Source organism: Panthera pardus, unplaced genomic scaffold (genome assembly GCF_024362965.1).
Source record: "Panthera pardus isolate Hobbes unplaced genomic scaffold, ASM2436296v1 HiC_scaffold_11, whole genome shotgun sequence".
Classification (NCBI taxonomy): Eukaryota; Metazoa; Chordata; class Mammalia; order Carnivora; family Felidae; genus Panthera; species Panthera pardus.
This window is the reverse complement of record NW_026526666.1, coordinates 60,964,367-60,987,458: the sequence shown is the minus strand read 5'-3', so window position 1 is coordinate 60,987,458 and position 23,092 is coordinate 60,964,367. Positions and strand designations below refer to the sequence as shown.

The following is a 23,092-nucleotide window of genomic DNA, read 5'->3' as shown; positions in this document are numbered from 1 at the left end:
AGAGCAGACAAATCACACAGTGTTCCCAGCTCAATGACTGTTTAATAGATGTCTTGGGGAAAGTGCCCTATCCTAACAATTGAGAAGACCAGAGCACAGATCATATAGTAACCATCTGGGACAGTAAAAACATCACCTCCTCCATAGCCAACTCTGGAAACTCGAATCACATGAATGAAGGTTAGATCTTGAGTTGCAATATACTTTTTAAATTATAACACTAATGTAGTCATAGCTAGAATTGTGTTCCAGGGAAATTAATCTGGTTATGTGATCACAGTTTCTCAAAGTTTAAGTTCTAATTGGTGTATTATTAATTTAAGTTCCATCTATAGAGGAAAAGTTCTTACAGCCTAAAAGAAGATGAAAGTTTTTCCTCATTTGATAAAGGCTAGCTTGAAAGTTTTCCTTACTCCCTATCCACCAAAAGTATGGACAACGATGATGAAGATAAATGTGTGTGGCACTTTACGTTTTTATATTCTTTGTCTCTTTTAATCCTCTCAACTATACTATGATGTAGGTGCTATTATTCTCACATGACCGATGTGGAATGTGAAAATCAAATTTAATGACTTGCCGAAGGTCACACAACTAGTAAGAGGTGTAAATTTCAGCAGACAAGCTATAATGTAAATGCACCTGTGTACCTACCTTTCAGATTCTTCAACACCTTTTTTCTCTTTCTTTTCCTTTGCCATCAAAAACTTGGGCTTCCAAGTTTTTAGTTTATCTTCATTTCTGAGGAGAAAAATATTTTGAGCAAGTAGATAAAGATTGAACTAAAACATTTATGGAAATGTCAGCATTTTCTGGACAAGTATGTTTTACAAAAAAATTAAAATATCATCTAGAAGTATATTTGGATAATCTGTGTCAAGGCCAGATTGTGAATATCTTAAGCTTTGAAAGCCATATCATCTCTATGGTAACTACTAAACTCTGCTGTTGTAACTGTATTTACAAAAACAAGTGGCCAGCTATTTTGGCCCACAGGCCATAGTTTGCTGACCTCTGATGTGTGGTGATCCAAATTTGAAACCAGAAGCAAGAGATCAACCTGCTTATAATCACATTTCCCTTCCTGAGCCTCAGTTTCCTTGCCTCTAAAACGTGAATAATATTAATCATTACCGTGAGATGAGACAAATCTAACTAGTGTTTAACATTAGTAGCAAAGGATGCGGGGAAGAGCCGGGGAAGATGGTGGAGTAGGAAGACCCTAAGCTTACCTGGTCCCATGGATACAACTAGGTAACACCCACATCAGTGTAAAAAAATCCAGAAAATAATCTGGAGACTGGCAGAACAGATTCTGTACAGCTAAATGTAGAGAAGAGGCCATATGGAAGAGGCTCAGAAGGGCAGAGTCACTGTAGGAAGCTAAACAGACCCACCCTCAAGACTGTACAGAGGAAGGAGGGAGGGATGCTGTGGGCAAGGAGAAAGGAAAGAAACAGACACCCCAGGCATGGGGAAGATGAACCCCACGCCCCAATAACATTTAGCTTTGAAAACTAGAGGGGCCAAATTTCATGAGTTCTTACATTCAGTTGGGCTTAACACCTGTAAGTTTAAAAATCAGTGCAATCAAAAAAAAAAAAAAAAAAAAAAAGAAAAAAAACCAAAAAAAACAGTGCCATCAACTCTGGGAGAGCAAAGAGGGCTAGAAAAAGCAGTGCCCTTTTCTTTAAAGAGACAGCACAACAAATAGTTCCAAGGGGATACACCATAGAAGCAACAGTTTAAAAGACACCTGGGGCATAAGGGAGATTTACTAATTTCAGAACATGTGCTGGAAGGACAGGGATCTTCTCCAGGAAGAAAGGAGTAGGTGGGCACCATTTCCTCTCCTACCCCCAAGCTTGACACCTATGGGAACCAATGCAGTGAACACTCTCCACCTAGCTTGCTAACACCAATCCCCTCACCCCCATGCACTTCTGTGGATCTGCCCCTTCCAACCCAGCCTGCGAAGTTGCAGGTCCCCTCTCAGAGGGTGGACCTTGTTGGCACCACACCCACCCCTGCCTCCTCCTGTTGACTTCTTCAGCACTTGACTGGAGCTTGTCCAAAGCAGTGCCACAAGCCTGGCAGTGTGCAAGCAGACCCAACAGGGGCCAGCACACTACAAACTGCTCCAGGAGAGGGGAAGATAATCATACATACCAGTCAGACTGTGGCCCCAGCAGCAGGCTGGGGGCAGACATCTGGTATGATTACAGGCCTTGCCCACCAACAAGCTTCTCAGGACAACACAGGGGAACTGTCCTGCAGTTCAGTGCTATTGCATCTCTAGCAAATGCCTGGTCTGAGTCAACTCAAACCCAAGGAAGCCCCAGTCTGACCTAAAAACACAGGGACCAAATCTTGCCTACAACAGGTAGGGAGCCATTGCAGATGACTGGACTTGAGCCAAATGCACCTCAGCCATAGCAGCAAGGTTCATGCAACACACAAAGGAGAGACCCCAGCTGCACCAGGTTCTGGTGAACAGGGTACAATACCTTGCAGGGCACTGTAGGACCTCTTCTTAATAAACCCACTACTTTCAAAAGCAGGAGGTGTACGTGACTTTTTAACACATAGAAACAGACATGAAGAGTTAGACAAAATGAGACAAGAATGTGTCCCAAATGAAAAAAAAAAACACAACAAAACCAGTAGCAGATATAAGCAAAATGGAAATAAGTAATATGCTTGATAGAGAATTTAAAATAATGGTCATAAGGATACTGACTTGAGAAAAGAGTGGAGAACCCCAGTGAGACCCTCAACAAAGAGAGAAAACAAAAATGAACCAGTCAGAGATGAAGAACTCAATAACTGAAATTAAAAATATATTAGATGGAATAAAGGGTAGGTTAGAGGAAGCAGAATAACTGATCAGAGACCTGGAGGACAAAGTAATGTGAAGCAAGATGAATGGTGGGGGGTGAGGGGAGAACGAAGAGACTTAGGGAACTTAGCAACAGCATCAAGTGCATTAACATTCATTGTATCAGGATCCCAGAAGGAGAAGACAAAGAAGAGGGGGCAGAAATTTATTTGATGAAATAATAGCTGAAAGTTTCCAGAAGGTAGGGAAAGAAACACATTCAGATCCAGGAAGCACAGAAAGTTCCCAACCAAATCAAACCAAGGAGGTCCACACCAAGACACTTAGTGATTAAAATGGCAAAAAAAAGAGTGACAAAGAGAGAATTTTAAAAGCAGCAAAATAAAACAGTTACATGCAAGGGAAACTCCATTAAGCTATCAGCTGATTTTTTTAGCAGAAACTGCAGGCCAGAAAGGAGTGAGATGATACATTCAAAGTGCTGAAAGAAAAAAACCCCTGCAGCCAAGAATACTACTATATCCAGCAAGGCTATCATTCAGAACAGAAGAAGAAATAAGGGATTTCCCAAATAAAAGGTAAAGGAATTCATGATCACTAAACCAACCCTGTAAGAAATATTAAAGGGGATCTTTGAATGGAAGTATCTGTTACTTAAGTAGGAGTAAAGTAGGAAGAACAAAAGTAGTAAAAATAAGTATATCTATAAAAATCAGTCAAGGGGCACCAGGGTGGCTCAGTCAGTTAAGCGTCCGACTTCAGCTCAGGTCATGATCTTACGGTCCATGAGTTCGAGCCCCGCGTCGGGCTCTGGGCTGATGGCTCAGAGCCTGGAGCCTGCTTCCGATTCTGTGTCTCCCTCTCTCTCTGCCCCTCCCCCATTCATGCTCTATCTCTGTCTCAAAAATAAATAAACGTTAAAAAAAAATCAGTCAAGAGATTCACAAAATAAAAGGATGTAAAATATGACACATCTACATAAAATGGGAGGAGGGGAGTAAAGAATGGGTTCAAACTTAAGCAACCATAAATGAAGTATAGATTGCTGTACGCAAAAGATGTTATATATGAATCTAGTGGTAGCCACAAGTAAAAAACCAGTAATAGATATGCAAAGAATAAAGGAAAGGAATCCAACTATATCTCTAAATAAAGCCAGCAAACTGTGGGAGAAGAGAGCAAGAGAAGAAAGGAACAGAGTAAAACAACCACAGAACAAATAATAAAATGGCAATGAATACATACTTATCAAAAATTACTTTGAATGTAAATGGACTAAGCACTTCAATCAAAAGACACAGGGTGACAGAATGGATTAAAAAAAAAAAAAGCAAGACCCATCTATATGCTGCCAGCAAGAGACTCATGTTAGACCTAAAGACACCTGCAGATTGATAGTGAAGTGATAGAAAAGTATTTATCATGCAAATGGAAGTGAAAAGAAAGCCAGGGTAGCAATGCTTATATCAGACAAAATAGACTTTAAAACAAAGACTGTAACAAGAGACAAAGGATGCTGTATAATCATAAAGGGAACAATCCAACAAGAAGATATAATAATTGTAAATATTTATGCACCCAACATGGAAGCACCCAAATACACAGAGCAGATAATAACAATTGACAGTAATACAACAGTAGGGGATTTTAACACCCCATTTATATCAATGGACAGATCATCTTAACAGAAGATCAACAAGGACACAGTGGCTTTGAATGACACATTGGGTCAGATATATCTAACAGATACATTCAGAACATTCCATCCTAGAACAGAATACACATTCTTTTCAAGTGCACATGGAACATTCTCCAGCACATATCACATATTAGGCCACAAAACAAGTCTCAACAAATTCAAGAAGATCAAAGTCATACAATGCAACTTTTCTGATCAAGACACTATGAAACTAGAAATCAACCACAAGAAAACATCTGGAAAGAATTCAAATACAGGGAGGTTAAATAACATGCTAGTAAACAATGAATGGGTCAAACAAGAAATCAAAGAGGAAATGAAAAATACATGGAGAGAAATGAACATGAAAACATAATGGTCCAAAATCTTTGGGATGCAGCAAAAGCTGTTCTAAGAGGGAAGCTTATAGCAACACAGGCCTACCCAAGCAGCAAGAAAAATATCAAAATATAACCTCATTTTACACCCAAAGAAGTTAGGAAAAGAACAAAACCCTCAAACCAGTAGAAGGCAGGCAATAAAAAACATTAGAGCATAAATAAACAATATAGAAAATAAAAATAATACAAAGGATCGATGAAACCAAGAACTGCTTCTTTGAGAAGATAAATGAAATTGATAAAAATCTTGAGACTCCTAAAAAAAGAGAGAAGACTCAAAATCAGAAATGAAAGAGCAGAAACAACAGACACTGCAGAAATACAAGAATTGTAAGAGAATATTATGAAAAATTATATGCCAACAAATTGGACAACCTAGAAGAAATGGAAAAATTCCCAGAAACATATAACCTACCAAAACTGAATCAAGAAGAAATAGAAAATTTAAACAAATTGATTACCAGCAAAGAAACTGAATCCATAATCAAAAAACAGAAGCCCAGGACCAGAGAGCTTCACAGGTGAATTCTACCAAACTTTCAAAGAGTTAATATCCATTCTTCTGAAATTATTAAAAAACAAAAACAGAAGAGTAAGGAAAGCTTCCAAATTCATTCTATGAGGCCAGCATTACCCTTATTCCAAAACCAAATAAAAACACTACAAAAAAAAGAGAACTATAGGTCAGTATCTTCGATGAACATAGATGTAAAAATTCTCAACGAAATATTAGCAAACTGAATCCAGCAATACATTAAAATCCATCACAATCAAGTGAGATTTACTTCTGGGATGCAAGGGTGATTCAGTATTCACAAATCAATCAACATGATATGTCACATCAACAAAAGAAAGGATAAAAACCACATGATCATTCTAATAGATGCAGAAAAAAAATTTGACAAAGTACAACATCGATGCATGCATTAACAAAGTAGGTTTAGAAAGAACATACCTCAACGTAATTAAGGCCATAAATGAAAAACCCACAAGTGACATCATCCTCAATGGTAAAAAACTGAGAACTTTACCCCTAAGATTAGGACCAAGACAAACATATCTACCCTCACTACTTTTATTTAACAGAGTACTGGAAATCTTAGCCACAGCAATCAGAGAAGAAAAAGGAATAAAAAGTACTCAGATTGGTAAGGAAAAAGTAAAACTTTCACTATTTGTAGATGACATGATATATATAGAAAACCCAAAAGACTCCACCAAAAAACGGCTAGAACTGATAAATGAATTAAGATCACAGAATACAAAATCAATATACAGAAGTCTGTTACATTTCTATGCACTAATAATGAAGCAGCAGAGAGATTGAGCAATCCCATGTATAACTGCACAAAAAATAAAATAGGAATAAACTTAACCAAGGAGATGAAAGACCTGTAATCTTTGACACAAATGGAAAGCTATTCCATGCTCAATGATTGACATAACCAATATTGTTGGTTTAGAAATTTAATGCAATCCCTATCAAAATACTAACAGCAATTTTTCAAAGAACTAGAACGATCCTAAAATTTGTATAGAACCACAAAGGACCCCAAATAGAGCAATCTTGAAAAGATTAATAAAACTAGAGGTATCACAATCTCACATTCCAAAATACAGTACAAAGGTATAGGAATCAAAACAATACGGTAGAGACACAAAACAGACACATACATCAATGGAACAGAAAAAACAGAAGTAAAATCACAATTATATGGTCAATTAATCTTTGATACAGAAGGAAGAATATTCAATCGGAAAAAGTGTCTTTAACAAATAGTGATGGGAAAACTAGACAGCTATATGCAAAACAATGAAACTGGACCACTTTCTTATACTGTGCACAAAAATAAACTCAAAGTGGATTAAAGACCTAAGTGTGAGACCTGAAACTATAAAAATTCTAGAAGAAAGCACAGGCAGTAATTTCTCAGACATAAGCTGTATCAACAGTTTTCTGCATCTGTCTCCTGAGGGAGAGGAAATAAAAGCAAAAGTAAACTATTGGGACTACATCAAAATAAAAAGCTTCTTTATGCACAGCCAAGGAAACAACAAAACTAAAAGGCAACCTACTGAACGGGAGAAGCTATTTGCAAATGACATATCTGATAATGGGTTAGTATCCAAAATATATAAAGAACTCCTACATCCCAACACCAAAAAACAAACAAAAGAACCCAAACAATCCAAATAAAAATGAGAAGAACATTTTTCCAAAGAAGACATACCGACACATGAAAAGATGCTCAACCTTACTCGCCATACGGGAAATGCAAACCAAAACCACAATGAAATACCACCTCACACCTGTTGGAATAGCTAAAATAAAAAACACAAGAAACAACAAGTGTTTGTGAGGATGTGGAAAAAAGGAACCCTCATGCACTGTTGTCGGGAATGCAAACTGGTGTAGCCACTGTAGCAAACGTTATAGAGATTCCTCAAAAAATTGAAAATATAATTACCACATGATCCAGTAATTCCACTACTGGGTATTTACCCAAAGAAATTAAAAACACTGATTGAAAAAAGACAGATCACCCCTATGTTTATTGCAGCATTATTTACAACAGCCAAGATATAGAAGCAGCCCAAGTGTCCGTCAATAGATGAATGGATCAAGAAGTAGTATGTAACAACCACAACAAAAAGTGGTATAAAAAACATGTATGCATGCACGCACACACACACACACACAGGTATATTTCTCAGCCATAAAAAAGAATAAAATTTTTCCATTTGCAACAGCATGGATGGATTTAGAGAATATAATGCTAAGTGAAATAAGCCAGAGAAAGACAAACACCCTATGATTTTACTCAGATGTGGAATTTAAGAAACAAAATAAATGAACAAAAAGGGACAAAGCAAAAAACAGACTCTTAACTATAGAGAACTGATGGTTACCAGAGGAGAGGTGGGTGGGTGGTGGGGTGGGTGAAAGAGGTTAAGAGTAGACTTATCATGATAAGCACTGAGTAATGTATAGAATGGTTAAATCCCTATATTACACACATGAAAATGATATAATACTGTATGTTAATTAAAAAAATACTGGAGATTGGGAGGTAGGTGACAGTGTAAACAAGGTTGCCCATAAATTGGTAATTTTTAAAGCTGGGTAATGGGTACATGAGGGTTCATTATAACATTCTATTTTTCTACATTTGGAATGTTCAGTAAGAAATTCTTTTTAACGAAGACCATTCAAAGAAAAAATAAAAGGATGCAGGGAGGGGAGGGTATCATAGAAGGAACTAAAACTTTCTGAGCACTGGTGTGCCTGGGTGGCTCAGTCGGTTAAGGGTCCGACTTTGGCTCAGGTCATGGTCTCGCGGTTTGTGGGTTCGGGCCCCACGTTGGACTCTGTGTGACAGCTCGGAGCCTGGAGCCTGCTTCAGATTCTGTGTCTCCCTGTCTCTCTGCCCCTCCCCTGCTCATGCTGTCTCTGTCTCTCAAAAATAAATAAATGTTAAAAAAAATTTAAAGAAAACTTTCTGAGCACCTATGTGTCAAGTTTTATGCTGTTAACCAATTTAGTTTTCACAGTGACAATTCTGAGTATTTAAAAAATTGGAAGATGTAGAAAAGAGACAAAATAAGCATAATCTGACCTCTCAAAGACCTCTAAGTTTCCTTTAAAACATCCTTCCTAGCACTTTTAAAAATTGAATTGAGATCATACTATACATACAGTTTTGCATTCTATTTTTTAATTGTTATTATAGAGTAACACTTCTCCATGTCATTAGAAATTCTTTAGTATATATTTAGCATATATGTAACTGTCATATACTTGGCAGATTACTATATATTTCAGTATTTGGGTGGGTGGTTTTAAACATCTTTTTATAAATACTCTGAGATACACATTTTTATGCATTAAATTTTTTTATGTTTCCTTTTTCACCAGAGCTTATTGCTTGAAGTCAAATTACTGGGTAAAGTAAAGGGTGTGGGCATTTTGGATACATATGGCCAAATTATTCTTTCAGAGAGGTCATACCAATTTCTATCCATGCTAGCCATGTGAATATCATGGTCCACTCTGCCCCTTTGTCAACTTATTTTAGCTTTCCTAGGGATCTAGTTAGCTTAAAGAATCTGGCAGGATGAGGATTTTTTATTACCATATCATGGGTAAGAAACAGAGGCTCAGAGAAGTAAGAGGATATGCCACAGGTCTCACTGGCGCCATGTTCCAGTACCAGTGTCCTTTTCAAGATCCCCCTCTTCTTCTTTCCCTTGCTAATCCCCTAAGAGACCTTCTACTGAACAAAAGGAAATAAAAAGCAGAGGTCTGGGATACCTAGTGACAACTTAATCTAGAGCTGTTTAGGCTTCTCCTCAATCTAATACCTATCTACCAAAGTATGACAAGCAAACTAGCCAAGTTTATAAGAATTCAGGTATCGGGGCACTGCGTGGCTCAGTCAGGTAAGTGTCCAACTTCGGCTCAGGTCATGATCCGGTTTGTGGTTCGAGGCCCGCGTCGGGCTCTGTGCTGACCGCTCAGAGCCTGGAGCCTGCTTCAGATTCTGTGTCTCCCTCTCTGTGCCCCTCCCCAGCTCATGCTCTTTCTCTCTCAAAAATAAACATTAAAAAGAAAAAAGGAATTAAGGTATCATCTTCCCTCTCCCTTCTGCTACTTTCTTTCCACCAGTGTTCTATCTGCTACAAATGCCTTTAATAATTAGTGTATGTGAAGCCAAACTACAGATTTACCCTATCACATGAAGAAGGTCTTGTTCAGAATTTAACAGGGCTGATGTGGTAAACATCGTTCATGCACAAAATATTCCTTGGGTACCTACCATCATCTAAGTGCTCTATTAGGACCTGGATAATAGAGATGAGGAGGATGTGGTTTCTACCAGAGGATTTCACAGTTTAACAAAATCCACATAAGTTCTCCCCTGAAATCTCTTCTCTCCTTCATTTCTTTCACCCCCCGAGAACATTTGATCATCTTTCATCTGAGCGATCATAATGACATTCTAACATACGTATTACTTCATACTTTCTCTCCAAAGCATTCTGAAGAAGGATCCCTTTACTCTTCCTGAAGTGTAGCTCTGATTACATTGTCCTTTTGCTCAGAGGTTGGACTTCCTCATTTGGCTGTAGGGCAGAAGAGTATCCTGAAAGGGCGCTCCCAGTACAAAACTACTAGATTCAAGTGTCTTAAAAAATTGCTACACTTTACCCTTAGAGTAAGTACTGTGCACAGTACCTTAGCAGCCCCCGCCAACTAAGCTGAAACCAGACAGCAGCAAGCAGTATGCAAGCACAAATGGCCAGTTTGTCCCGTGGAAAATGCTAGCATCAGCACCACAGTATTTCAGGAGATTGAACCTTAGGCCAAGGTCAAGGTAGGAGTTAAGACAGATTGTTATATTGGCATTTTAAAAAGCCAAATGCAGCTCTATGGCTATTTATTCAAGACCCAATGAATGAGAGTATGGAAAACAGAAAATGAAAGGATTAAAAATATAGTAGGGAAATCCTAACTAAAAGAAAGTTCCAGTAGATATATATCAGGAAAATTAGACGTTAAGACAGAGCGTCACTAGGAGATACAACATTGTGTAGTAGTAACTCTTTACTACTGGATTGGGTTTGAATCCTGTTTCTACACTTTACTACCTCTGTGAACTCGGGCAAGTAACAACCTCTATGCCTGAGTCTCTCTTCTGAAATGTTTGTATAATAATAGTATCTACCTCATGGGATGGTGGTGAAGATTGAATGAACTAACACATATTAAATGTATGTAACAGTTACTGACCCCAGTAAGAACTACTTATTATTTTTGTTATTAATAGTATTAGGGATAGAGACATCTACCATATGAGGAAGAAACATTAGGTTCGCTATATTTTTAATTTTGTAAGCAACTAACAAAAGAGCCTCAGGATACATCAAACAAAACATGACAGAGCTTTAGGAAGAGACTGACAAGTCTACCATATTTGTGTGAGACTTGAAGCTGTTTCTTTCAAATATTGATGGCTCCAACATCTAAAAATTCATAAATCTACAGATTTTAACAAGAGAATGATTTGAAGAACCTAAGTGGATTGTTGTATCAAACAATTAGAGAGGGCATATTTTTCTAAAGTGCACATGGGACATTTATAGAACTTAACTGTACATTAGGCATGAATCATGTCTTAAAACATGTCAAGGCACAGATAGCAATTACTTTCTCAGGGTACTAATATCTTTTTTTAATGTTTATTTTTGAGAGGGGGAGGGAGGGAGAGAGGGGGGAGGGAGGAAGAGAGAGAGAGAGAAGAGAGAACACAAGTGGGGGAAGGGTAGAGAAAGAGATTCCCAAGCAGGCTCCAAGCTGTCAGCACAGAGCCTGATGCAGGGCTGGAACTCATGAACCATGAGATCATGACCTGAGCCAAAGTTGGATGCTTAACTGACTGAGCCACACAGGTGCCCCTCTGTGTAGTAATATCTTACTAACTACTTTTTCAGAGCACCAGGCTATTAAGATGGAAAGGACACTGGAATAGAGAGCATGGGCACAGGCCTTCAGACATGGAAGCTTGGTATGACAAAGAGGGCATTGTACATCCATGGGGAAAGGTGGGACTATTCAATTAATCATGCAGGACATTTATCCACATGTAAGACAATTTAATTAGATTGATACTTCATTATAGTACCAACACACAAAACTCAGTTCCAGATACGTCTAAGGTTTAAATATAAAAGGCAAAAAATTCAGCAGTTTTAGAAGAAAATATAGGAGGATATCATATGATCTTGGGATAAAGATTTCTTCTAAAGATGCCAAAGGCAACACTCAATTGCTAAATTCAAATACATTAAAATTAAAAATTTCTATTCATTAGAAGACTAGGAAGAATGTTGCGAAGTCAAGCTACAATGGGGGAGAAGGTCTCTGCATCATATATAGCTGACAAAGAGATGATATCTAGAATGCATTAAAAAATCTATAAATAAATAAGAAAAAGACCACCAATGCAATAAGAAAACAGAATAAAAAGGTATGAACGGGCCTTCGATAGAAGATATGAATGGTGAATATTAAAATGGTTTCAACACTTAGTATTTTATACCCACAAAACTGGCAAAGTTAAGAATTCTCTCTGTGCTAAGTGTTGGTGAGAATGTGGATCAATATTCCCCTTACAAACAGCTGGGAAGAATGTAAATTGGTACAACCACTTTGGAAACTAAGTTGGCATTTTCTTATAAATTTGCATTCCCTTCGGCATTTCTCTTCCCTTCTGAGTCTCTCCTAGGAAAATTCTAGGATATGTTCACAGAAGACAGAAGACTATAGCAATAGTGTTTGTAAGTACAAAAAAAAAAATTAGAACCCTAAATGAATCAAGGATAAGCAGAGGAGACCTTTCTTTTCAGTCATTTAGTTGAGGGGGAGAGGACAGAAAACAAGTAGCTAGAGAGGGGGCATCGAGTTTCAGGATGGTTTCTTTCTGGTTAGATGGTTATTCTGTCTTTGAGGACAGAGGCTCTGTAAAACACTGCTCGCTATCCTCCGTGTTGCCTTGTACATAGGAGGTTATTAAATCAGGGTATGTTGCATTAAAATGAGTTTCAAGTCTCTAGATTCAAAGGCAAGAAACAGATTCCAAAGCTCCAGTGACTTCTGAATCACCTACTACCGTTAGATCACCTACATTATTCACTGTTTTCCCTTCTTAGTGAGGGGAGGGACATCAGAATCTGACTTTTTATCCAGTTTCTAAGGCTCTGAAGAGGTGGCCCTCTGACCATATTTAACAAACCATCAGGAAATGGATTAGGTATCAGTAGGGATGACCAATGAGGTAAAATGACTTACCTGGATTCTTTTTCATTTATATCGACGTTATCATACATAATAACTTCCTGAGACCTAAGTTCTAGGGTCAAGACACGAACAAAATAGTCCACTATTAGGTATGGCTCATACAAATTTCTGGGCTTTCCGAATTACCCACAATGTCCACCATTATCCTTAATACCCAATTATCCAGGTGTCTCCCCATGTCTGTCTGATCAAAATCTGATCATAGAACACAGGCTGGAAGGATCAAAGAGCAAAAAGAATCTCCATTTGGGGAGAAATTCAATTAAGAGATTAAAAAAATAGTGGCATGCCCTAGTATCTCAAATACACACATACATATTTATGTCTATTTAGTTTCATGCATGTTTTCAGAAAATATGAGTTGCTGAAAGGGTCATCTTTAGAATAGCTCCCCATCATCCTGGAACTAGGCAAAGATGTTTTACTTCTAGAACAGTAAGAGGGCTTTTCCAAAATCCTGGCAAAAGACAGTTTAAGTAAAATATTCATGTTTTTTTCCTCCTTAATTTTGATTTCAAACCATTGGTAACTGTTCTTCTATAATAATCTTGCATAAAATTATTGGACATTTTCAGTTTGGGATATTCACATTCCTTGGTGCTTTACCTAGAATCCCATGTTTAAGTGATTCACCACTTGAATGAGTTTGAGACTTTCTAGTATAATTTCATAATTCATATTTGATTTTTCATAAATTTGGCTGCGAGTACAATGCATGTCTATTCTATGTTGGCTTTTTGGATTTTTACGTGGACCAAGGAAACTTGGGGGGGACCTATGATTTTACCAGGCTTATTTATATAACCTTCACTTGTTATTTAGTACAGCAAACTCATATTTCTGAAATATAATATACATTTGAATTGCCTAATCAGAGTGAAATCAAAGTACCACCATGGCTAAGGCTTACAAACAAAACCAGCAAACAACACATGGCCTTCTTACTGGCAGATTCAACTCACTGTACATGTATTGAGATCATACTATGGATCAGACAATGTACTAATCTGTGCATTATTGTTTTTATAGCAAAGAATATTCCAGTAACCCATCCTTGATTCAGCTAGTCAGTGTACTGCAACTTGATCATGTCCAACTTATTAGGTCTTAATTAGGGTGATTTGGCTGTCAAATCCTACAAGAGCTGTGTGGTATAATGTAAAATGCACGAGCTTTGTAATCAGAGAAACTTGAGTACAAATCCCAGATCACTAAGGTATGGATATGGGTCCTAGAGCTTCCTAAAAAGATACTATTTTTCTGGGATTTTAAGAGGCCTGGTATATAGTAGGCACTTGAGAAACGTTATTCATCTTCCCCAACGTAAGTTATACTGTTGGATAAAATGTGGTCTTTGATCTTTATGTCTCAAACTTTCATTAACTATGGAATGAAGGAAGGATTACTACTTCTCTTTCCCTGCCTCTGAATATGCCAGGACTGAGTAGTTTTGTGCCAGTAGTAAGTGAATGTCACTTACCTAAATCAGGCAGCGAAATGGAAAGTGCACTGTTGATTGACAGGAGACACAAAAGGGTTAAGGAAAAAAGCCAGGTTCAGAAAGATTAGCTGATCCATCTCAAATAACATATTGGTGACTAGGTTTCTTGCTGCAAATGCATCTAGGCAAAGATGTGAAGCAAACCTCTCCTGTAGCTTTGTTCTGATCAACTGTCCCCCTGCTTCCACACCACCATTTAAAAATGAGCTTATGTACCCCTGGGACCACCCATAGTTCCCTCCCCTAACTAGACAACTTCAGGCTCTGCCCTGTCCATTCACAAGATCCTGTTTCCACCTTCAAACCTTCCAAGATGCCCATCAAATACAGGCCTACCTTGTTTCACTGCAATTCACAGACACTGCGTTTTTGACAAATAGGTTTGTGACAACTTGCCATCAGCAAGCCTATCAACACTGTTTTTCCAAGAACATTTTCTTAATGTCTCTGGATCATATTTTGGTAATTCTTGAAGCATTTCAAGTTTTTTCATTATTATTCATTATGGTGATCCGTGATCAGTGATTAGGACTCAGTAAAGCTCAGAAGATGGTTAGCATTTTTAGCAACAGATTTTTAAATTAAGGTACGTACACTTTTTTAGACATGTTTCATGCTTAGTAGACCACAGTATAAACACAGCTTTTATATGAACTGGGAAACCAAAAAACTGGACTCACTTTATTGCTAACATTTGCTTTGTTGCTATGGTCTGGAACCCAACGCACAATATCTCTGAGCTGCACCTGGACATCCACTGTGGTGAAAGAGAACCACCCTCTGCAGACATGGGACCCCGCCTACATATGGTTAAGCCAAAAGGATATCTTGAGGGCAGAATTCCAGGCCAGGGGGGGATGGGAGATAGCAAATTGCTAAGTGGGAGAGGGGCATTTGGCCCGAGTAGATTGTTCGGTTACACAGTTAAGGAGATGGAAGGAAGCAGGGTGTGGTAGAAAAAAAAAATCCACGTATTTTAAGCAGTGAGTTTCAGTGCAGTCCGACGGGGACACTCACCACGGGCCAGACCCCTGTGTTGGGTATATAAAATGATCAGACACAGTTTCTACCCTGAAGTAGCCAGGCATTTAGTGAGGGAGACCCAAAGTACAACACTGTGTGATAAGAACCTAAGAAAGGAATGTCCAAAGAAACAGCACTTCTGAGAAAATCAGCTAACCTTTATGCAAGCCTCAGGTTCTTCATTTCTAGAGTGAACACCAGCTCTATCACATGGGGAGTATTAGAGCTGCATGGGCGTACCTCAGTAGATGTGCCTGGGAAAGAGCTGAGGATGTTCAATGGTCCCTGCTGTCAGTGACTGTACAACCAGACCTGGTGCCATCAGAACAGAGGAGCAGCAGTCCCTGGGGCCAGAGGGAGCTGCATCTGACTCTGAGTTCTGCCACTTGTCCACTTACCTGTGCAAGTCACATAACTTTTCAAAGCCCTAATTTTTCATCCGTGAAATGGATGAACGAGTTTCTATCGCATCATGAATGGAAAGAGTTTCTATCGCATCATGAGTATTGTGAGAACTGGAGAGAGAACACACGTGAAGCCCTTCACCCTCCCTGTCCTCAATGCCTAGTTAGCGTACTTCCTTGGCTTCTCCACTCAAGGGTTCCTAGCTCAGCAAAGCCTTTCTTAATGCCAACTCTGTTCCTCTATTTTTTTGGGTCAGGGTGATGGTAGCTCCTATTTAAACATAGAAACGGAGGCTACAAAGTCTAGAACGATATTGCCTTCCTCTAGGTCATTTAACTCATTCATCAGCTATTTACGGAGTACCTATCATGTCTCACGCACTGTTCTTTATACTGGAGATAACAGCAGGGGACAAAACCATGAGCGCCCTCATGGATTCTAGCAGGGTGAAGCAGATGCAACAAGGATTTTTATGTTCTGTCAACTAAGGAGAGAAGTGCAACTGAACAAAAGAGAGCAAGATGAGGGGCCAGGAGGGCTGCAGGTGAGGGCTGGTCTGCCATTTTTCGGAAGATGGTCAGGGAAGGGTTCGCTGATAAGGCAACTTGAGTAGAAATCTGAAGGAAGGGAGGGGGTGAGCCACACTGCTATCTGAATGAAAGCATTCTGGGAAAGGGAATGGCCAATGCAGAGACCGACAGGGAGAGGTGTGCTTGTTCTCTTTAAAGAAAAACAAGGAAGTTGGTGCATCTGGAACGGAGGGTGTGAGTACAGGTTTAACATCTAGTTCCCATGTAAAACTCACAGCAGAGCTGAGACCAGTTGGCATTTAATTCTTGGCTTATTTCTACCTAAATCAGACCATTTCATGACTGTCCTAATAGTGTGTGTATCCGAGAGAAAGAGAGGGTGGAGAGCCTTACTCTTTTTCCATGTCACATTCCCAGTGTTGCAAAACCTCTCTCTGAAGGTAAGGTAATCAAGTAGGAGTGGGTGTTCAATCAAAAAGCTCAATAAAAACAGTAATAAATTCTATCTTGTCCCGTTATATCTACACGTTATTAATTGAAAAATTAAGGCTGAGGGGCAGATTTTGCCAAAATTTATGAGAAAAATATATCTTATTTTTATTTGAGAGAGATAGAGTGAGTTGGGAAGAGGGGCAGAGGGAGAGAGGGAGGGAGGGAGAGGGGGAGAGAGGGAGAGCGAGAGAGAGAGAATCCCAAGCAGGCTCCATACAGTGGGAAGCCGGATGCAGGGTTCCATCCCATGACCCTGGGATCATGATCTGAGCTGAAACCCAGGGCCAGTCACTCAACTGACTGAGCCATGCAGGTGCCCAAGGAAAAAATCTTATTAGACCTCCCTAAAGATGAAACATCTTTCTCTGCAGGTAGTAAATTTCTCTTTTATAGAGGTGTGCAAGCACAGATATTTGGCTTGTTAGGAAGTTTCCAGGAAAGCTTTTGTACTGCATTACACTAGATAATATGGATTTCTCTTATAACCCTGTGATTCTCTAACTTTAAGAAAAAAGGTTTCTCAGGAGTATTAATAGATGTTAGAAGACATGCACAGGATGTTAGGGAGACACAGAGGAGACACAGGTAATCCAGGTCTGGGTAGAGAGGTTCAGGAAAGGTGTCCCAGAAGGGATACTGTTTGACCAAATTTTAAGGGAAGACCAGAACTCTGATAATCAAAGGAGGTTGGAGGAGGGCGGGTGCATTCCAGACCAAGGGAATGTCATGGTTAAAGCAAGGAGGCACCAATACCATGGCAGAATTACATCTGTCAGGTATTTATATGGGATGGTAAAGGAAATCTGAGTGAGAGATGGAACTGGACAAAAAGGGAGCTTCCATAAAATATTCACTTGCCATAGAAAAAGCCTGGGTATTCTAAAAGTCGTTAAGAAGTCACTGAATAATTCTAAGAAAAAGGAAATGAGATTTGCATTAAAAAATATCAGCATTTTCACCTGGATCAATTTTTTTTTAATGTTTATTTATTTTTGAGACAGAGAGAGACAGAGAGAGACAGAGCATGAGCAGGGAAGGGGCAGAGAGAGATGGAGACACAGAATGTGAAGCAGGCTCCAGGCTCTGAGCTGTCAGCAAAGAGCCTGATGCGGGGCTCAAACTCACGAACCGTGAGATCATGGCCCGAGCCTAAGTCGGACGCTTAACTGACTGAGCCACCCAGGTGCCCCGCCTGGATCAATTTTTTAAGGGACCACAGGCATCATGCTAATCGTTTTTTGTCAGAAGCATCTAACCTGCCAGGGCCCGAGTATGCCTTCATGCGTAGGTCTAACTAACCACTGGAGCCCTACTTCCATGGTCAGGAGTACAATCTGTGAACACGACAGTCTGTTGGATCTCTTGGTAGATCTAGATCCAGCAGACAACTGGACTAAAAATCATGTAACTTTCAGCTTCTACGAAGGACGAGAACGTCAAGGTAGAGTAGTAATTCCATGCCAATGTATCTGGTGACCTTAGGGAAATTATTTTATTGTCCCCTGCTCTTATAAAACACAGATCTCTGTCTATATCCATTTCTACATATTAGAGAAGTGCCTGCAGAAACTGCCCAGCCTCTCTTGTAGGCAAGAGGAAACATGGGCTGGGGCATGATTTGCCCACAACTGCACACTGAGTAAACGATAAAGCTGTAACTAGCATCCAGAATCCAGGCCTCCCATACTGCTGGCGAACGTGTAAACTTCTCAACCACTGGTAATTAGCGCGGAGATCTTGGAGGGCCCTTTCCAGGTCTAACACCTTGAGATATATGAACCAGTCAGCTGCAAAGTTCATCTCCCCTGTCTACACATTACTTCTCTCTGGAGATGCAAATTAGAATACAGAAGTGTAGACAGGTAAAACACTGAAACTCGCAGGGCCAAGACAACATACAAGGACATAATTAATAACACAATGGCCGGTGATAACAGGGATCTATGGCAACAAAATTACTTTCTGGACTTTGCTTAGGCTTTCCTCTCTACCCTTGTTTACAACCCTGTTTCATCATTTATTTTATTTTTTTTTTTTTTCCCAGACGGATGTTGTCACCTTCTTATTACTAGCTGTGGGTGTGGTTTATTCACAAATTGGAAAGAAGAGGCAGGTGATAAGCAGGCCTTTGGCTTTGGTTTCTGATACCCCCTGCACCGTTTCTGAGACTAGGACGCAGAGCCACAAGGCTGACACTGCGAGCTCTCCCATGGCGGCGGAAAACAAAAACAACTGCCAAAGACTTTTTACCTTACATTTTCTTTCAACTTGTTTTTCTTCATTTTAAATCTGTTCTTTTCTTTCTTCAAGAATTTCTGCAGTCTTTTAAGGGCTTCTTTTCCATCTAAGCTAAGAGGAATCAGAGGATATAAACAACATGGCATTTGAGAGAGTACTAGAGAAGGAAGAGGCTCATTCCAGAACACGTCCCACTCCAGGAAGCGAGAGCAAATGCCTCATCAACCTCTGTGCTATTCTTATTTGTTTAGATGCCAATATGAAGTAACACATGCCAGTCAGCTACGAAGGGAATTATACTTCAGTACAAGCTTCATCCACCACGAATGGTCTCTATTTCGTACATGTGAAGCAAGAGCTTCCTTTCAGAGAAGATGACTTAGGGAAAGAATAGTTTACAAACTATACTGGAAATACAGCAATTCTGGCTCCTGAAATCCATGTCACCAACTTTTAATTGACTGACTGATATTACAACAATGGTGGTACATTTATTGCCCAGTTAATGATTAAAATTCTTCCAAATATGCTCTTGGGTTTTTTTAGGGGAGCTGGAGAGGGAATGATACATCCACACCATCCCACCCAGCATGGAACACTACTCCTCCCTCGAACCCTTGAACTTCTTGCTTTTGACCATTGCTGTTTTCATTTCCACAATGTGCCCTCAGTAACTAAAGTTGACGAATAAGGCCCATTTGAACAAATATTCCCGATAACACTGAATTCTTAGATATTAAATTAAGTCTAAATCCCAGAGACAGTCTTCTTAACTTGCAAAGACACAAATTAAGTCATAACCAGTGATTTCTTTCCCCAAATGCTATGATAGGGCCGAAGCGAGTTTTATTACTATTTACTTCTCCCTTTTGACTTAATTACTAACACGATATTAAAGTTCCCTACTTGGAGAGATGGGCATTTTCTTAAGAGAGAAAAGCAATATGATTAAAGATTCTAGCATATGACTGTACACAATCCCAAGTCTCTTATTCATCACAATTGTAGATTAAAGTAGCTTCTCTCTACTCATGACGCAAATCCTAAGGATGACAGAGTCAAAGGAAGATGACTACTTCTTAAAGTCTGATTTTCCTATACCGGCAATACTATTAGCTACAAAGCTAAGAAAGAGAGGAACTCACTCTATTTTTGGGTAGTTGCCTTTTGTTTTGTAGACCTCTTCATACACTTCTTCACTATTTTCTTCTGGAATTAAAAGAACTGTTTTCATGTATTACAATGACAATAGCTCAAATTCATATTTCACCAGAAATTATTGGATACCTATCATGTGCTAGGTACACTTTCATGTCAGGCACGTTTTTAAAAATATTTTTTAATGTTTATTTATTTTTGAGAGAGAGAGTGCAAGCAGGAGAGGGGCAGAGAGGGACACAGAAATCTAAGCAGGCTCTAGGCTCTGAGCTGTCAGCACAGAGCCTGATGGGGGGCTTGAAGGGAGATCATGACCTGAGCTTATGTTGGATGCTCAACAGACTGAGCCACATTTTCTTTTAAAGTTTATTTATTTATTTGGAGAGAAAGGGACAGAGAACCCCAAGCAGACTCCGTGCTGTTAGCACAGAGCCCAACACAGGGCTTGATACCATGAACCATGAGATCATGACCTGAGCCAAAACCATGTGTCAGATGCTTAATCAACTGAGCCACCCAGGTCCCTCAGGCATATGGTAAAAATAATTAAACCCCTATAAAAGTAGGTACAAAATGAAAATTCATATTTGCTTCTCCCCTGATCCTAAGTCTGATCTGATATAGTCAAAGAAAGCAGGTTTATCAACAGATTCCATCCTTCTACCCTCTTCCTTTGCATATTTTGTATATAACATTCAGAGTCTATAAACATCACATGCTGTGTTGGATGTTGGGGCAATAAAGGGGAACCAAAGCATCCTGAATAATCTTCCCGTTCTTAGCATGGCTTTAGCCTAGCCTAATACATCAGCTTAAGATACACAGATACAATTGAAGGCTACCCTGTATAGGAGGATTTTCAAGTTTAATTTTTTAAATTTTTTAAATGTTTATTTATTTTTGAGACAGAGAGAGACAGAGCATGAACGGGGGAGGGGCAGAGAGAGAGGGAGACACAGAATCGGAAGCAGGCTCCAGGCTCTGAGCCATCAGCCCAGAGCCCGACGCGGGGCTCAAAATCATGGACTGTGAGATCGTGACCCGAGCTGAAGTTGGACGCTTAACCAACTGAGCCACCCAGGCGCCCCTCAAGTTTAATTTTTTTTAATGTTTATTTTTGAGAGAGACAGAGAGACAGTGCGTGAATGGGGGAGGGGCAGAGGAAGAGGGAGACAGAGAATCCAAGGCAGGCTCCAGGCTCTGAGCTGTCAGCACAGAGCCCCATGCGGGGCTTGAACCCACACACTGTGAGACCATGACCTGAGCCGAAGTCGGGCTCTCAACCGACTGAGCCACCCAGGCCCCCCCCACCCACATTTGCAAACGTCTTCTTATACTTACCATCATCTGAAGCAAATGAGCTAGAGAAATCTGACCTTGTTCTGTGGGGAGAAGTAACGCAGAGACCATTAACCTGTTGTGTTGTACCTTTAAAGTCTTACCACACTGCTGAAGGGCTGAGATGCACTTACCTCCCTCTGCTGGGGCACTCAACATCGTCGTACGTCTCCTCTGAGATGGAGCGAGGCTTCCAGGCCCCCTGGCCTGGCATTTCTTTAGTGACCTCCAAGGCCTCCACATACCCACCTATAAAGAAAACAGAGAAAGTCCTGGAAGAATAGCTCATCAAGTGCTACTAGCATAAATGCATTTGCACATGGCAGTGGAGGCAAGAACAGGAAAGGCAGATTTCATCAACTAAAACCGGATTATAATCTTGATGTGTGCGTTTCTTTGGCAAACCATTTTGCCTTGCAGAGACTCAGTTATGGTTCTCTGAAGTTGGGATAATAAGAACACGGACTCTTAAGTGAGTGTGGCAAGGATGAATACGTATTCATGAAGGTGCTCGTTACCTAGTGACCAGTAACTCCTCCCTCTTCTCTGATGGCTCTTCTCTAATCTCAGACCTCAGATGGTGATATCCTCCAGGGTACAGCCCTGGGGCTTCTCTCTGTTTATAAATTTTTTTTTAATGTTTATTTTATTTTATTTTATTTTTTAAAAATTTTTTTAAACGTTTATTTATTATTGAAAGACAGAGAGAGTCAGAGCGTGAGCAGGGGAGGGGCAGAGGGAGACACAGAATCTGAAGCAGGCTCCAGGCTCTGAACTGTCGGCACAGAGCCCGACGCAGGGCTCAAACTCACAAACTGCGAGATCATGACCTGAGCCGAAGTCGGAGGCTTAACCAACTGAGGCCACCCAGACACCCCTTTAATGTTTATTTTTGAGAGAGAGAGAGAGCATGAGAGCGAGTGGGGGAAGGGCAGAGAGAGAGGGAGAGAGAGAGGGAGAGAGAGAGGGAGAGAGAGAGGGAGAGAGAGAGGGAGGGAGGGAGGAAGGGGGAGAGAGAGAGGGAGGGAGGAAGGGAGAGAGAGAGAGAGAGAGAGAGCGAGAGAGAGAGAGAGGGAGAGAGAGAGGGAGAGAGAGAGGGAGAGAGAGAGGGAGAGAGAGAGGGAGAGAGAGAGGGAGGGAGAGAGGGAGGGAGAGAGGGAGGGAGAGAGGGAGAGACAGACAGACAGACAGAATCCGAAGCAGGCTCCAAGCTCTGAGCTGTCAGCACTGAGTCTGACACGGGTCTCAAACTCACCAACTATGAGATCATGACCTGAGCTGAAGTGGGATGTTTAACCGACTGAGCCACCCAGGCGCCCCACTCTCTCTTGAAATTTAGATGATCTTATCCAGTTGTGTGGCACTTTTCTCTTCAAATTTCTTAGACCAGTTGATTGAGCGAGCACATTAGCATTTCTTTACTCCTTAGTGATGGAATTAGCCAGAAGATGGGGTGCCAGGTTGAAAAATGTACAGGGATTGTGGGCACGAGTAGCGAGCCCTGTTAACTGCAGGTGCTGGTTTATTTCACAGAGCTATACGCTTGTCATAACCATAAAACTGTCGTATTTTTATCAGTTGGCATAGTTTGATATTTCGAGTACGGGTGATTCAGAACCATTTTCACACAT

At 40.1% G+C, this 23,092-nt stretch overlaps 1 protein-coding gene across 7 annotated transcripts in view; it reads right to left on the bottom strand.

The window, feature by feature from the left end:
* FYB2 (FYN binding protein 2) overlaps nt 1-23,092 on the bottom strand; it is a 125,277-nt gene that overhangs the window by 4,512 nt on the left and 97,673 nt on the right. For 3 of the 7 annotated variants that reach the window (XR_008419451.1, XM_053894846.1, XM_053894833.1), the window contains exons 10-16: nt 21,596-21,710; nt 21,465-21,505; nt 20,111-20,189; nt 18,978-19,076; nt 14,257-14,285; nt 12,768-12,828; nt 655-741 (exon numbers count right to left, since the gene is read on the bottom strand). Coding sequence is in view for 5 of the 7 variants with exons in the window: in XM_053894846.1 (XP_053750821.1) it covers nt 655-741; nt 12,768-12,828; nt 14,257-14,285; nt 18,978-19,076; nt 20,111-20,189; nt 21,465-21,505; nt 21,596-21,710 (511 nt within the window). In the remaining 2 variants the exon portion in view is untranslated. Of the gene's footprint in view, nt 1-654; nt 742-12,767; nt 12,829-13,372; nt 14,399-18,977; nt 19,077-20,110; nt 20,190-21,464; nt 21,506-21,595; nt 21,711-23,092 lie in introns of those variants that run through there. The other 4 variants (XM_053894837.1, XR_008419453.1, XM_053894839.1 and 1 more) reach the window with 4 other exon arrangements.